This window comes from Lissotriton helveticus, chromosome 10 (genome assembly GCF_964261635.1).
Source record: "Lissotriton helveticus chromosome 10, aLisHel1.1, whole genome shotgun sequence".
Classification (NCBI taxonomy): Eukaryota; Metazoa; Chordata; class Amphibia; order Caudata; family Salamandridae; genus Lissotriton; species Lissotriton helveticus.
The window spans coordinates 489,691,735-489,706,839 of record NC_136071.1 but is presented as its reverse complement, the minus strand read 5'-3'; the positions used below and the strand labels follow the sequence as shown (position 1 = coordinate 489,706,839).

Genomic DNA, 15,105 nt, shown 5'->3' with positions numbered 1-15,105 from the left:
TCCCCATATCCATTGAGGAGCAAATATGGGTTGGTTACATCGAGAACCTGTATGCAAGTAACGGCACGGTGGTTGACTATAGTAGAACAAATGAGGATAGCTTTTCATATGGTCCTCCTTCTGAAAAGGACATCAAACTAGTTATTAAAGGCTTGCGTTCCTCTGGGGCTATGGGTCCGGACGAGCTTCCCATCTCGGTCTTAAAACAAAATAGCATCATGTGGAGCAAAATTCTTTTTCCGGTGTTTAGTTTTTGCTTTTCACACAAAACCGTACTCCCTTCTTGGAAGGGGAGCATATTAGTCCCCCTTTTCAAGAAGGGAGATTGTGACGCTCCACAGAACTACCGGCAATTTGCCCTTTTGGATGCCATAGGCAAAGTTTTTGCAAAATGCCTTCTGAAGCTAATTAATGATTGGGTGGTAAAGGGTGAAATTTTACCCCTTGAGCAGACTGGGTTCAGGCAAAGGCATGGAACCATGGACAATTTAACGGTACTGCAAGTTATATCTGAAAAATATATCAAGGTCCGAGGAGGGAGAGTCTATGCAGCTTTCATAGACTTCTCCACAGCATTTGATGAAGTGGACCGTCCTTTGCTCTGGAGGAAATGTTCGGACCTTGGCATGCCGACTATGCTCCTGGAGCTAGTCCGGGCTCTCCACTCTGATACCTGGTGTAGAGTCTTGTTGGGAGGGGAAAGAGGCATGTCTCAAGCTATTTCCTCAGCTAATGGTTTGAAACAAGGTTGTTTATTGGCCCCTGTATTATTTTCCCTTTACATATCTGACCTCCCCTATGCCTTGTCTTTGAGCGAAGGTATCGCCCCAGTACTGGGGGGTAAACTGATTGTCTGTCTGTTGTATGCAGACGATATATTAATATTGGATTTAACTCCAAAAGGTTTAAACAATCGTTTAGAGGCATTACATGAATATGCAGTGGCCCACCACCTGAAGATAAATGTGTCAAAAAGTAAAGTAATGTGCTTGACGGGAAGGAAAAAGTCGAAATATGGGAGTTTCGCTTGGTCTGTGGGTGGACAAAAGTTGGAAGTGGTAAAATCTTATGTCTTCCTAGGAAAAACAATAGTTGACAATCTAAGTCATAGGGCCCACATAGCAAATAATATCCGGAAGGCAACGGCACAAGGCAAAAGTTTATCCTCTCTTTATAGATCGACAGGTAGAAGACACTTTGCCTTTTTGCTAGAGGTCTTCCGTGCAAAAATTCCAGCCTCCCTACTCTATGGTATTGAATTAGTCGATCTAGGAAAATGGTTTTTTTAAATACTACGGAAGGCAAAATTTTGCGGTATTTATCCACAGTTAACACCACCTGTACTGTGGCCGCTCTTAGGCTGGAATTTGGTCTGCGTAGTAGTTGGGTTCAGGGCCTCGCAGGGACAGTGCGATGGGTTTTTAGCCTCGCAAAGGGAGAACCTGCTACTCTAAGACATCTTATTCAAAAAGAATTACTAGGAACTCTAAAAGAGCATTCTCTAATTGTAAAGAATTTTAGAATTGCAGTTGATCTTTTACAATTAGATGTGTTAGTGCTTTTTACTCTATCTGCATACCAGCTGAAGTCCACTCTGAAACTGGCTTCCTGGAAATTAAGTTTTAAGATGGATAGGTAAGCCCGTATCTTAAAGAAAGGTGTTTCTCCTGTCATCGACTCCTGCCTAATAAGAAAAGTGCAATTTTATGTTACTTGGAATCTCCCTCATGGTGTACGCCGTTTTGGTTTTTATTGAGGCAGGATCTTCTCCCTTTGAACAACTTATTGTCCAGATGGTATGGTTCTTCAGATATGTGTAATCTCTGTAATAATTCAACTCAGGATATGACTCATGTGCTTTTTGTCTGTCCGGCTCTACTTTTACATCGGCGTAAGTGGTTGAGACCTATTTGTCTAAAATTAAGTATTTTGTCAGCCACCGCATTCATAGATGCCATTTACAATCCACCCAATGAAATGTTTTGTTATAAAATTTTTAACTTTTTTTAAAGCTTTTTAGAAATATATTAGTGGTCTATAAAATGTTTTTTTTTCTTTTCTTTCTGTATTTTTTATTGTGATTATATGAAAATGTACATTTTCTCTGTCATGCTTTTATGTGGATCTCTTCTGAGTTCCAAAATCATAAATAAATAAATTGAATTGAATTACCAGGCCTAGCTAAATCGCTGTATTTAAAGTTCCGTTATTGCCTACTACAAATCAAAGCAAATACTGCGAGATGGGTTGGCAATAAAGGTAATGCAGGGAAGGACGACCTGGCTAGATGTGAACTGTGTAGTAATGGTGCCATAGAGGATGAAGCGCATGTACTATTCTTCTGCTCCGCATATCCATTCCCCAGAAGAAAATGGATAAAACCTATTTGTCGTCTTTTGGGTTTTAGACGTTTCAGTGAGGCAGAAAGAATTTTTAGAAATGAAACAACCCAATCCATTGTTTTCAGTGTAAGCAGATATCTTTTTTCTGTGGAGATAGTACGAAGGAGAAGGAGTCTTAAGCTGTAGTGTCCCTTGCTAGACTCTTAGTTGAGTCACTACAAGTATTAGAGGTGGGATTGGAACTACGAGTTTGTGTCTGTATTGCCTATAACTTTTATAAACCTAGCTTCTTTTTTCTGTAGTGGAAAAATAGGAGCATTACCACTCATACAAAGTATGTTTTAATGAATTGTTAACTGTAATGCTGTGACTTTTCTATCTTTCATGAATGGGCCATATTTTTAGATTTAAAAATGTATTTATTGTTTTATTTTCGCAAGTACCCCTGATTGGCCACCAATTGGCATATATGAATTGTGGCAAAGATGGGCGCGGAATTAGAAATTGGTTTCTGCTTTTTTATACTGTATGCATGTCTTTTATGGTTCTTGTTTTAACCAAAATAAAGATATTTAACTATTAATATTTGTTATATAATATGTATTCATTTTTATTTTATAGTGTTAATTGTGTGAATTAATGTATTGATCATTATTCATATTTCTATGGTTAATTGATTAATTGTTCATTAATTATGTTAATTGTGTCATGTTTTACGAAATTAGTGGTGGCATTTATAGGGGAATATGGTGGGAGGTAATGTATTTTTAAATACATAATTATTTGTTAATTGATGCTAATTAATTAATTAATTTTAAATATGCCAATTGTGTAATCATTTTGATGTGTGAGTTGGGGTGTTTAAAGTGGTAAATGGTGGGAAGTACATTAAAAAAAATAATTAATTATTTGTTGTTCATTGATAATAATGTATTATTGTAAAAATAGTTATGGAAATTGTGTAAATATTTTAGGTGTGTTTTTGGTGTTTATTGAGGTAGCTTGTGGAAAGTAATTTAGTTGACATTATTTAATCATTGCTTGATCATGAATATTTATTTATTAATTGATAAATATTTTTGGTAATTGTTTTTTTTATATTTTGTTTGGGGATTTATGTTCCTTACCAGTAACATTTGGTTAGAACACCAATTGTTACCTTTTTAAATATGTTTTTAAATTATTAATATTTATTAAATTGATAATTAATGGTGTTAATTATGGCGGTACACTTTTTTATTTAATTTAGATGTGTGATGTAAGTTGTATGGTGTTACAGGGTAATAAAAAACATATTACATTTCTATAATAAATATTTTTTCAGATTACAGTTAATTTCTATTACAAAACATTTAGTTTATAAAAAACATTTCTGTTACACTTAAAAAATTAATCTTTTTATGTAAATGTTATATTTTTCTACATTATAATATGTTTCTATATTTTGTAAAAATGTATAATATATATTTTTGGTTTTGGCTTTTTTATTATATGTTATAGAGTAGGTGATATTTTGTTTGTTTTTAATTTTGAATTTTCTTAAGTTTGAATAGTAATTTTTACCCCTTTGCTATCCGACACTTTCTCTACTGCTCCATTCCCAGGAGTGGGAATAGTAATGTGTACCTCTACACTATCCAACACTTTTCCTACTGTTGCACTCACTGGAGTGGGAATAGTAATTTTTACCCTTCCGCTATCTAACAGTTTCCCTACTGTTGCACTCGCTGGAGTGTGAATAGTAATTTTTACCCCTACGCTATCCAACACTTTCCCTACTGATGCACTCGCTGGATTGGGAATAGTACTTTTTACCCCTCCGCTATCCAATACTTTCCTTCCTGTTGCACTCTTTGGAGTGGGCAGAGTAATTTTATCCCCTCCGCTATCCAACACTTTTCCTACTGTTGCACTCATTGGAGTGGGAATAGTAAATAAATCCACTCTGCTATCCAATACTTTCCCTACTGTTGCACTCGCTGGAGTGGGAATAGTAATTTTTATCCCTCCACTATCAAACATTTTCCCTACTGTTGCATTCGCTGGAGTGGGAATAGTACATTTTTCCCCTCTGCTATCCAACACTTTCCCTACTGTTGCACTCTCTGTAGTGGGAATAGTATTTTTTATCCTTTCGGTATTCAACACTTTCCCTACTGTTGCACTTGTTGGAGTGGGAATATTAAATTAGTTCCCTCCGCTGTCCAATACTTTCCCTACTGTTGCACTTATTGAAGTGGGAAAAGTAAATTATTCCCCTCCGCTATCCAACACTTTCCGTACTGTTGCACTCTGGAGTGGGAATAGTAATTTTTACTCCTCTATTATCCAACACTTTACTTACTGTTGCAGTCAATGTAGTGTAAAATGTACGTTTACATTTTTTTACATATTTTAATATTTTAAGTTATAATATAATTTTTATTTTTATGTTACAGGTGTATGCATATATATATATTTATTTACAATTTTTAATATATTTCTAACATTTTATATTTAAATAAAATTATTATGCCTTTATTATTTTTAAGTAAATACATATATCTTACATTTTAAATATGTATGTTTAATTCATTTCTATAATAAATGTATGACTTATAATTGTTAAAATACACAAATAAATCTAAAACTTTTTTTTACGTTGAATCTATTATTTAGTTTATTTTGTATTATTTTTTATACCTATAAAATACCGACATTTTCTACTTCGATATTGTTTTTCTTTGATATTTTTGTACTTACCATTATGAAGATAGGAGGCGAATATTTTTAACAACGATATTTTCATCACAATATTTCTGTAGGTCGATAGTACTGTTGTCGATATTCTGTCAGTGATCCATTGATTTGTACACAGTACTAATCACCCGAGAGAGTATCCAGGCGCTTGAGCAGGTGTGTGGTTCACAAGGGGCTTGCATGGAGTACCAGGTCTTCAGCTTCTTTCGGCACTAAAGAAGTGAGGAGGAGGCTCTGATGTGTTGAGGGAGGCCGCTCCATGTCTTGGGTGCAATGCAGGAGAATGAGTATCCTCCAGTTTTGCTTTTGATAATGCGGAGAATATGTATGAGTGAGATTGTGGCAGAGCGTAGGCATCTGGTGGGTTGATGAAAGTGTATGAGGATCTTCAGGTATTCTGGTCCTGTGTTGTGAAGGGCTTTGTATGTGTGCATGAGAAGTTTGAATTGGTTGGGCTTGAGAATGGGGAGCCAGTGAAGCTTTTTGGGGTGCGGTGTGATGTGGCTGTGGCATGGCAGGTCTGGTATGAATCTTGCAGCGGTGTTCTATGTAGCCTGGAGTTTCTGTAAGAGTTGTCTGGAGATTCCGGCGTAAAGAGAGTTGCTGTAATCAAGCCAGCTGGTGATAAGTGCTTGTGTGACTGTCCATCAGGTTGTCTGAAGCAACCATTTGAAAAACCTTTGTAGCATGTATATGCGTTGAACCTGGTTCCCCAATTCCAAAGTTGGCAGCTCTGGCCGTAAAACCACTTCCTCTCCCCTCTATGCAATGTATTTTTTAGATTACTTTAGCAGGCTGATGATCCTGTAATTGGACATCATATTATTCTACCTAACAATATTTCTAATTTGTGTTTTTCAACTTTAGAAGTAAACCTTTTGTACTGTGGCTCAAAACAATTCCTGTCGAAGGAAGTAATGTCAGGTGTGTTGGGCTGCAGTACCTGCACAGATTGCAAAGAAGCTAAATGGGTCTGAGGGAGGACACATAAAGATGCATTCTTGAAAAGCTCTGACACTGGGCTTACGTTATGGCCCATTCCCACCTTATATAAGCATGAAATGTAATGTTTCACCCTAGGCATTTATGCAGCAAAAGTTGCAGATGCGGTAAAACAATGTGCCGGTTTTAAGTGGATGCTTTCCTTAAAACCTCAGAGCAGTAACCCTCTCTCCCATAGCTGCCAAGTTTTTAGATTGCTAATTTCATAATTTCAGTGCAATTATGAGTGACATTTCAACAACGATGAGTGATACTTTCTCACAAGCAGAATCAAGCGATGAAGACCAGGGAAACATATAAATATCAGAAATTACACCTGCATGTACAGGCTACAGTTTGTTCTGTAGCACGACCTGCACCCACCGATTGCAGGCAACTGCCTGATCCCGCACTGCCTCTAAAATTGAATTTTTAATTAACACAAACTTGGTTGGCTGCACTGCACACTGTTTCACTTACTTCAACTTGCAGCAACTCTGCGAGGCAGGCTCACGCCAAGAGCTGCAGCAGCTATTCAGGTTTGCCGGCTGCCTCCTTAGTTAGTGAATCCTGTCCAATGACAGTCCTGGACGCTGCAACAGTCACTCTGCTTCCTCTGCAATTGAATTTGCAGTGGGGATTGGGGTCTTTGATTTGAATAACTGCAGCTCACAGCTGAGCCACGGGCAGCCAGTGCAAGCAGGCAGCTCCGCGAGTGCCACAAATCAGTGGTAGCGAGCCTCCCACAATAGACTCCTGTAGCATGACGTGATGTCCCTCCGGCACCTAAGTCAGACTGTTGTATCACAAAAACTGACTGGCTGTCATGTCTTAGTAGCAGCCACTGGGCACTACCTCGACGTGAAGTCAAATTCTGAGAGCCGCACCGCAGCAGGAATCAATCTACTGAGTTCTCATTAGATACATTGTAGCAGCTGCCAGCCAGGCCCCAACCCTGCGGGAGGGAGCAGTGCGTGCACGCCACAGCGTGCTGCCTGCTTTGACTCCAGTTTAGTTTAATAGTTTTAGGCAGCGATAACGGCTTGAGTGACAGTTAAGGCACTATGCCTATAATGAGTGACAATGCATTCAGTGCGGTGATGCGAAGCACCACACAAAAATGCGTTAGTCTAATGCCTGATGCTTGGTACTTGGTAGTAGAGTCCTTCTGATATACTGTGAATATGAACGTAAAATGGCAGGCACAACTGATGGACAGTGAGGTTTCTGACTGGTGGTGGGAACGTTTGGAGCTCTCAGAAATAAAGGCTCCCTTATCAGGGGGTGACTCGGTGCAGAGGTGCACTGACACTCATGTTACAGCTTTCCCCAGGGTGAGTAGGAGTGCCACGACCTCATAGTGGGGTAATGGGGCTGAGCCAGGGTTGGGCTGGCCTGTAGAACAATCAGGCAGTGCCAGGTGGGCTGATCTGACAGGTCAGTGTGTGGGCCATTGTTGGCTTTTTGTGGTGCTGTTTTATGGTCTTTTGGGCCGGTTTTAACTGCTGGTTTCCCATATATTTAAGCTAACATTGCCTGTAGCAAGAACAAATGCATGCACTAGCCCATACTTTGAAAAACACTTAAAGTGGGTTTACAAGAACACAACTGTCCCAATTTGTAGTCATGGACCTTTCTTTTAGAAATCCGATTCTTTAATGGGGCCACTTTTGTGTTGGTGCCCAGGCATATTTTCTGTCCAAGTCCGACCCTGGACTGCGTGTAGTCACAGTGCAGCCGTAGTCAGATATGTGTGTCATGATGGACTGCCTTTCTCGTCAGCCTCGCCCAAGAGCTGGGCCCTGCTGCTTCCAGGGAGGGTGAATGTAAGCGAATCACTTTTTCATTCTAGAAGCTTGATTACTGTTCTGTTTGAAATATAGGCCTGAGCTAACCAGCTGTAGTTGTGGCAGGCTAGGTCCACACAGGCCTCTCACAGACCTCTTGCATGGAGTCTCCCAATGGATTACACAACACACACTGTTATGGGTTACGTGCTCTGGCCCGAGCAGCCGTGGCGCCTTTATTTAATACCTCGGGCCGAGCCCAGCCCTCCAGGTGAAAAAGGATACATTGTATTCTAGTGTCCGTAAGATTCACCACACTGGCCTCAACAGACTGACATAACCAATTCCACGCTGTCTTTCATAACATTGTGTGTTGGATACTCCAAGGTGCGCTTTCTTCTGTTCCTTTATACTGTTTATTAAGATTGAAATTCTCCATTGTGCAGCCCCTGCTATAGCGGCATCATGAACAAAGGCGTCCAAAACATCATACATTAAAGAAATGTTGGCTTCACCAAATTCAGACAAAATGCATTAATAAGGATCATGTGAGAGTAACTCACTTAATTGAGCGGTCTCTGGCATGGTCAACCAATAGTTCCTACAAAAGGGTGTGGCAGAATTTATGGCAAACCGGGCACAGATAAGAGCAGGGGTTGTTTGGCCTTTGGAATGTAGTGATTTCTAAGTACCGCCTTTGACAGCGAATGCACATTTTCTTCTGAGGCATATTGTTTACTAGAAGAGACTGGTAGCCTGCCCATTGCTTACCATTCATGGGCTTCATTGTCACTCTTATTTGTGGCCTCCTAATTGGGCAGCATGTGCTGGCTTCACTTCCTCTTTTTTCTTCTGGAGCATGGACCAAATATAGACTACTTCATCTAATTAGTGTTCTCCTGCTGCTGGCGGTGTTATTTAGGTACTATTTTTCCTTCTTCTTCCTCTGTCGTCCATGTTACTTCTTCCCCCAACCCCCACTGCCCCATGTCTGTGTTGTTTCTTCCCTCCCACCCCCACCCCTCACTGTCGGTGTTGCTTCTTCCCTCCCAATCCACACTCTCCTGTTATCTGTGATGCCTCACCCCCCACCCTCTTGCAACCATCCCGTTGTCTCTGTGGTGCTCCCACCGCCTATTCTCTTGACCAGGCATCATAGCGCTGACATCTTCCTCCCCCAAGTGCTTGCCCCTCCGCATTGGAGAAGGATTGGTCCGATTATTCTAATGTTGCAATTTAATTGCAGTGTTGATATTTTTTCACACTTCACCCAAGTTGGCACAGTTTTATTGCTATCATGTTTATAACTCCAATGTAATTTTAAACACATTCATTTTTCTCCTATCGCCCTCACCACTCGTTGTCCATGTTACTTCTTTCCTCCCACCCCCACACTCATTTTGTCTGTGTAAGAAAAGTGCTATGGGGCGGCCCGCACTAGCCGCATCATAGAGATTTTATTGATTTTCTTTTACTGTTGTTCCACGTTTTCTTAATTGGGAAATAAGTGGAGGGATTAGGATTTGGTTCTGTAGACATTTGTTCATAAAAGGGACATCCAGACAGGCGAAGATGAGGCCCTATGAAAGGCAGCTTGGCTTCCATAACAGTATAGTGTGGATAAAATGGTGGGGGGGAGAATGCATTGGGGTTAAATCCCACTCACGCGAGTTCAAGGGTCGCAGCTGCCCTGCTACTTTAGTTATTCATTAGGAGGAAAAGGATTTAGTGCATAACAAAAGGTTTGACCCCATTGAAAATCCCGAAGAGAGATGTAGGGAAGATTAAAATATTGAGGATCAAGACAACGCTATTGTAGACACACAGCTGATTATGAGGTGGGTTTGACAGGGGACATTTAAACCTGCGGCAATAGATAAGGCTAGGAGAAAGGTAAATGAAGAAATGAGGAACTTTCTCAGGAATGAAATCATGGAGAGATTGTGGCACTGGGCAATATGGTTTTAAGAGACACATTTTTATTCATGAGACGACAAGTGCATTCCTCATTCATGGGCAGAGAGTTATGTTTAATGTAATTGAGGGATAAGTTGGCATCAATATAGGGTAAGACGTTTTGGTTTTGAGGTGTTTGGCAGAAATCTCCTCCGGGAGGATTTTTCTTTAGGGCAGGTTCTTATTGGTTTGAGAAGCACAAGGATGTTTCTGGTTGGTTAGTCTTCTGCTTGGACGCATAAACTTGGGGTGGAAATGAGGTAGAGTTATTGTGCTGCTGAGTGGGCAGAAATAAAGTATCTGTCTTTTAGGGTTGGTCAAGGAGATGTGTGTTGCAATATGGCACTTAAGTTTACCATTATGAAGTTCCTTTCAGGAAGAGTTAAGTATTTTGGGGTTGACTTTTAGGGGTGAGGGGGGATTGGCTAGGTCTGGTGATTGATTATTAAGATATAATTGTAGTCTGTAAGGAGTTAGCCAGGTTTATCTGTTAACATGATTGTGCACCTGTCTCATTATGGTCTTTCTCATGCATACATTGTGTGGTCATTGGCTTAAGCCGTCTCTCCCGAGCTCACTGCGTTGTGGCCTGCATCACAGACGGTGCTCACACTCCACTTTAAAATGATGTAAAAATATTTACATCATTTTTTAAAGTGGTACAGAGTATAAATACTCTGCAGCAGCTTAACAGCTTGTTTGACACTTCTGAGCTATCGGCCAACCCAGCCTGCATGGTTTACCCACAATGCAATATAGAAGGGCCTTGCACTGACTGCCTGGAGGGTAAGTACGGGGCCAGGGCCTAAGTGGCAGCTTTACAAAAGAGGACTCTTTCCTCCCATCCTTCCTGGAAGGTGCTAAGTGCATTCATATTTCTTCTTAGGTTCCAAATACTAGCTCGATTCTGCTGTCCACTGAACCGGTACCCCGTGTCACATCTCTGCGGGAGTGGCAGTGGAGGCATAGCAGTTTCTGGCATGGCTATGGATGCAGTCAGAGAAGCTGGATGCCCTACAGAATCCTTAAAGGTATCAGAGAGTGACTTTATAACCAGTGCCACTGAAATTATGCAGCAGAGTAGGCTTAATTCTGAGGCAGGACTGTCAATATTATGCAGGGGAAAGGCAAATTTTGTGGGATAACGCGCACATTTTGTGATAGTAATACTTAATTATTTTGTCATTTTTACACCTGGTAACAGTGTTTAGGGAAAGAGTTCACATTATTAGTACCAACACCCAAATACATCAATAGGCAATTGACAGATGTCCAATCAACATTTGCAAAAAGACTTCTGGTGCAAGGGAACCAGAGTAGCATTGTTTTTTTGATCTGTTTGAGCTAGAAATCATTGTATTATTAAAATCTGAAGATTACACAGCAGGGGATGGATTTTGTGGCAAATGCATAATCATGCGAACATCGCCTCAACTGCAGAATTGCATAATTCCAGTGGCGCTGATTATAACCTCTGGCTGTTAGCATACTGGTGGGTGTCACATGGCTGGTATCTCTCTGTCACAGTACTCCTCTGCCTCAGAGCCATCTAGCTTTCTTGATGAAGCTGTGGCCTGTAATGGAGAAGTAACATGTTGGCAATTGGTTCCCTCTTGATGGGTAGTGGTGCATGTCAGCATAACAGGGACCATGAAGGAGAAACATCCTTGGCTACAGAGATGTCTGAGTGGCATAACCTTAATTTGAATCTTCTTCCCTGTTGTGGAGTTGTAAATGCAAAGTAAACAACTGACTGGAGGGGTCTGGTATGTCTGGTTACTAGGGCATCACTTTGGTTTCCAGCTAATTTTAATTTGGCGGATACAAATATATATATATTTCTTTCTTCTCTACAGTGACAGAGGTAGCTACCTGCTGAACAATGGTATATGTCCGATTGCTTGCCCCTGTGACAGATGTATTGCCTGTCTTCAGCTGTTGTTGTGCACGCAGTGAGGTGGAGAATGGGAATGCGGCACTATGTATTCTCCCCAGTTACATTCTCAACTCCTCATCTCCTCTGCTCTTCTCTCATTTCCTTTCCTTTCTTCTACATGTTCCTGTCTATATTTCCTCCCTTGCCAATCACTGCTTCCTGTTCCTGTTTTTCAGGGAAATCAATTCTGGTTTATTTGAGTAGCAGTATAGTTGCTCCCTCTATTATTTTGAAAGGTTAGCATCCTATGTTCCAGTGAAGTGTTTTCAGTAAGAAAGCAAGGTGAACCCCCCTACAGTTCAGGTATGCTAGAAACCTGTGCTATTGTGCCGGGCCACCATCCACTGATATTCCATATCATGAAGGTGCATTTTAAGAGCTGCCCCACAAATTCTTCCAAAATGCTTCCTCTGTGGGACCATCACTTTACCTCCTTCTACCACCTAAGCCCTAGCTTACACCTGAATCGTTGAGTTGGCATACAAATTTAAATCACAAAATGACCACTCTATTGTGGTGAGCAAACCTGAGAGAGGGCAATACCTCCAGTCAACGGTGGTGCTTCTGACTTATCAAATACACCACAATAAAGCATTACTAGGCCTTAACAGGGAATCCTCCACAGAGAATGGCGTTGAAGAGTCATCGACCCATTGTTAGTTTAGAAACAGAACCCTAACTTGAGAATCACCAATGGGCACGTCAACAAGCCTTTCCACCTAACAATAACACCTCAACCTATAAAAAAAAGTTTGATTGTTATACACTTCTCACAACGCCCCCTACCCTGCGACACCTACCCTGCGATCTAACCAAATGCCAACAGTGTTAAAAGAGGCCAATCAAATAATACCATGAACCTCAAAATAAAAAATATGACTGACGGAGCAACAATCACAAAACACTAGATGAGAGCACCATACCATCCATTCTGAGTCCCAAGCCACATGGTGGGTGATGAACTGGTGACCTCCCCATTTGTCTCGGTCTCTGGCTGCGTCGTGCTTGGCTCGGTCTTTTGCTGACCATTCTCACTGTGTGAAGAAGAACATTTTAGATACATAGTTAATAACAACACTTAATGAGCGCCAGACCCCCATTTCCTTCACCTTTCCCCACAACAGACGCTTGACAAACCCTACTCTATCACCGTATGACACTAAAATTGACTGCAAAAGGACTTTCTAAATTCTGCCTATTTTAATTGAATATTGTTGCTATCAGGCAGGGTCAGCAATGTACCACTCTTTCTTTGAAAAACTGCTTAATATAATCTAGAGCCCCCTGCAGCAAATCTCATCTCATCTTCACTAGAGTATTCTCAAATTCTTCCATTATTTTTTGCCCTCTTCGTTCTCCTCTCCATGTAAGTCCTTACCTCTTTTTTGATATGCCTATGTGGGAAACACTTCAACATATTCATAGCTTTATATTAACTAAAAACAGTATTGAGACCTCCACAATTGGACGCAATGCCCGCAGTGTGACTATGGTTTGTACCGTGATAAGACAACTTTTTTGTTTTCTGTTAGTTGTACCACTTCCTAGGCATTTTCACTGTTCTTTGAACTACCCTATCATGTTGTTTCGAAACACTGAAGCTAGTAGCTGAGATCCTTCTAATATTTCTCTTCTGTCTCATTACATGTAGTACTCTTTGCATCTAGCATCACTGCCCATTGTTTCTCCTCTCCAGGTTCTCGGACATAAACAATTAGCTACATTTGATTGAAGTGGACAGCATCACTCTTTTTCTTCACTCCTCTATATATTGTCTACTTTCTCATCATATCCCTAGTATGGTATAGTATTTGTATTTGTAGAGCGCAGCATTCATCCCAAGGGACATTACTGCAGGGGGATAGGCGAGAACCTGTTTAGGAGGAGTTTAGTAAGATAAACCATCGGGCCTTGAACAATAACCCGTGAAAATCAGCCTCTTTCGGAACCTCATGTGCTCATCAATGAGGCGAAGGCATTGTGGCGGGCGGTGCTGAGTGCACCGACCGCCACAATGTTAGGGATGCACGATGCGCCCGCCACTGTGGCGGGCGCATCCTAATGGCACATACGGGACCCCCGCCCTTATGGCGGGCGGTCCCTTGTTACGTCAGGATGGCGGGCGGACAAAGTTGGCCCGCCATCCTAATGTGCCCCTAAGTATGCACCACCAAAGAGCAGTATCTCAGATTTCTCCGCATTTAACTTCAAGCAGTGGTCTGACATACAACCTGCCGTTGCTGAGAGGCAGTTGCTCAAGTTACTCTTAGTGTTCTCATGTTTTTCCTCAAAAGCTATCAACAAATGCGGATCGTTGGCATAGGACAAGGTATTAAAACCCCATTTTCTACAGATCGTGGCCAAAGGGGAGACGTAGACATTAAACATAGTTGGGCTAAGGGAAGCCGCACTTAGTTGTTTTAGGGTTGGAGGAAAAAGAGCCCATTTATACTGTTTGAATTCTGTTAAGCAAAAATGAGTTGAACCAATGAAGAGTTTTGGAGTGAACCCCTTTTTCACGTAAGGTTCCAAACAAGAGATCATGTGATACGATATCAAAGGCCGCCGGCAAGTCCAAAAGGATCAGGGTGGCAGCTTTGTCCTGGTCCTTCAAAAGTCTAATGTTGTCTAATACGGCTAGCGGAGTAGCCTCAGTACTGTTAGAGGCCCTGAAGCATGTCTGTGAGGAATGCAGGAGCTCATTAGTCTCAAAATAGTCAGCTAAAGGCCTATTATTCAACCTATCAAGAACTTTGGACAGATAAGGAAGTTGGGAGATTGGTCGATAGTTTGTTAAATTGCCAGCTTTTTTTGCAGAGGGGATACAATTGCTTGTTTCTAGGACTCTGGGAACACAGCTGTATCTAGCGAGCAATTAAAAATATGTGTAACGTAGAGGCAAAGAACTGCTATTACTCAATAAAAAATGAAATGTGGGCATGGGTCGAGCATAGATCCTGATTTGACCTCCATCGTTGCCGTAGCGACTTGTTCTTCTGAAAAAGGGGCAACATTTCCTAAGTGGGATCAAGCACCAGTGTGGGGTTCCAGGGCTTCCCAATCAGTGTCCTCTAGGGTGGGCTGTTTTTGAACTGTAGAGTAGATTTGGGTTATTTTATCAAAGAAACAATTACTAACTTTCTCGCAATTGTCTGCTCATGTGATCAAGGTTTGTTTCTGTATTGCATCTCCGCTTGCAAGAAAATACCAATCAGTAATTTTTTTCTGTGAACCTAGAGCATCCTTATTCATTTCACAGAAGTACTAGCAGTTGCATGCTCTCTCCTTCACAGTCTAATCCACTTTGGAAAGCTACCCCCACACACTGACAGTGAATGCTTCTGCCACCACTCTCCCAGGTATG

At 41.2% G+C, this 15,105-nt stretch overlaps 1 protein-coding gene across 1 annotated transcript in view; it reads right to left on the bottom strand.

The window, feature by feature from the left end:
• The window catches only part of MAPK8IP3 (mitogen-activated protein kinase 8 interacting protein 3), a 683,833-nt gene that overhangs the window by 197,526 nt on the left and 471,202 nt on the right, over positions 1–15,105 (bottom strand). Inside the window, exon 21 of the mRNA XM_078662972.1 lies at positions 12,665–12,775. Coding sequence (XP_078519098.1) covers positions 12,665–12,775 — 111 coding nt within the window. The remainder of the gene's footprint in view (positions 1–12,664; positions 12,776–15,105) is intronic.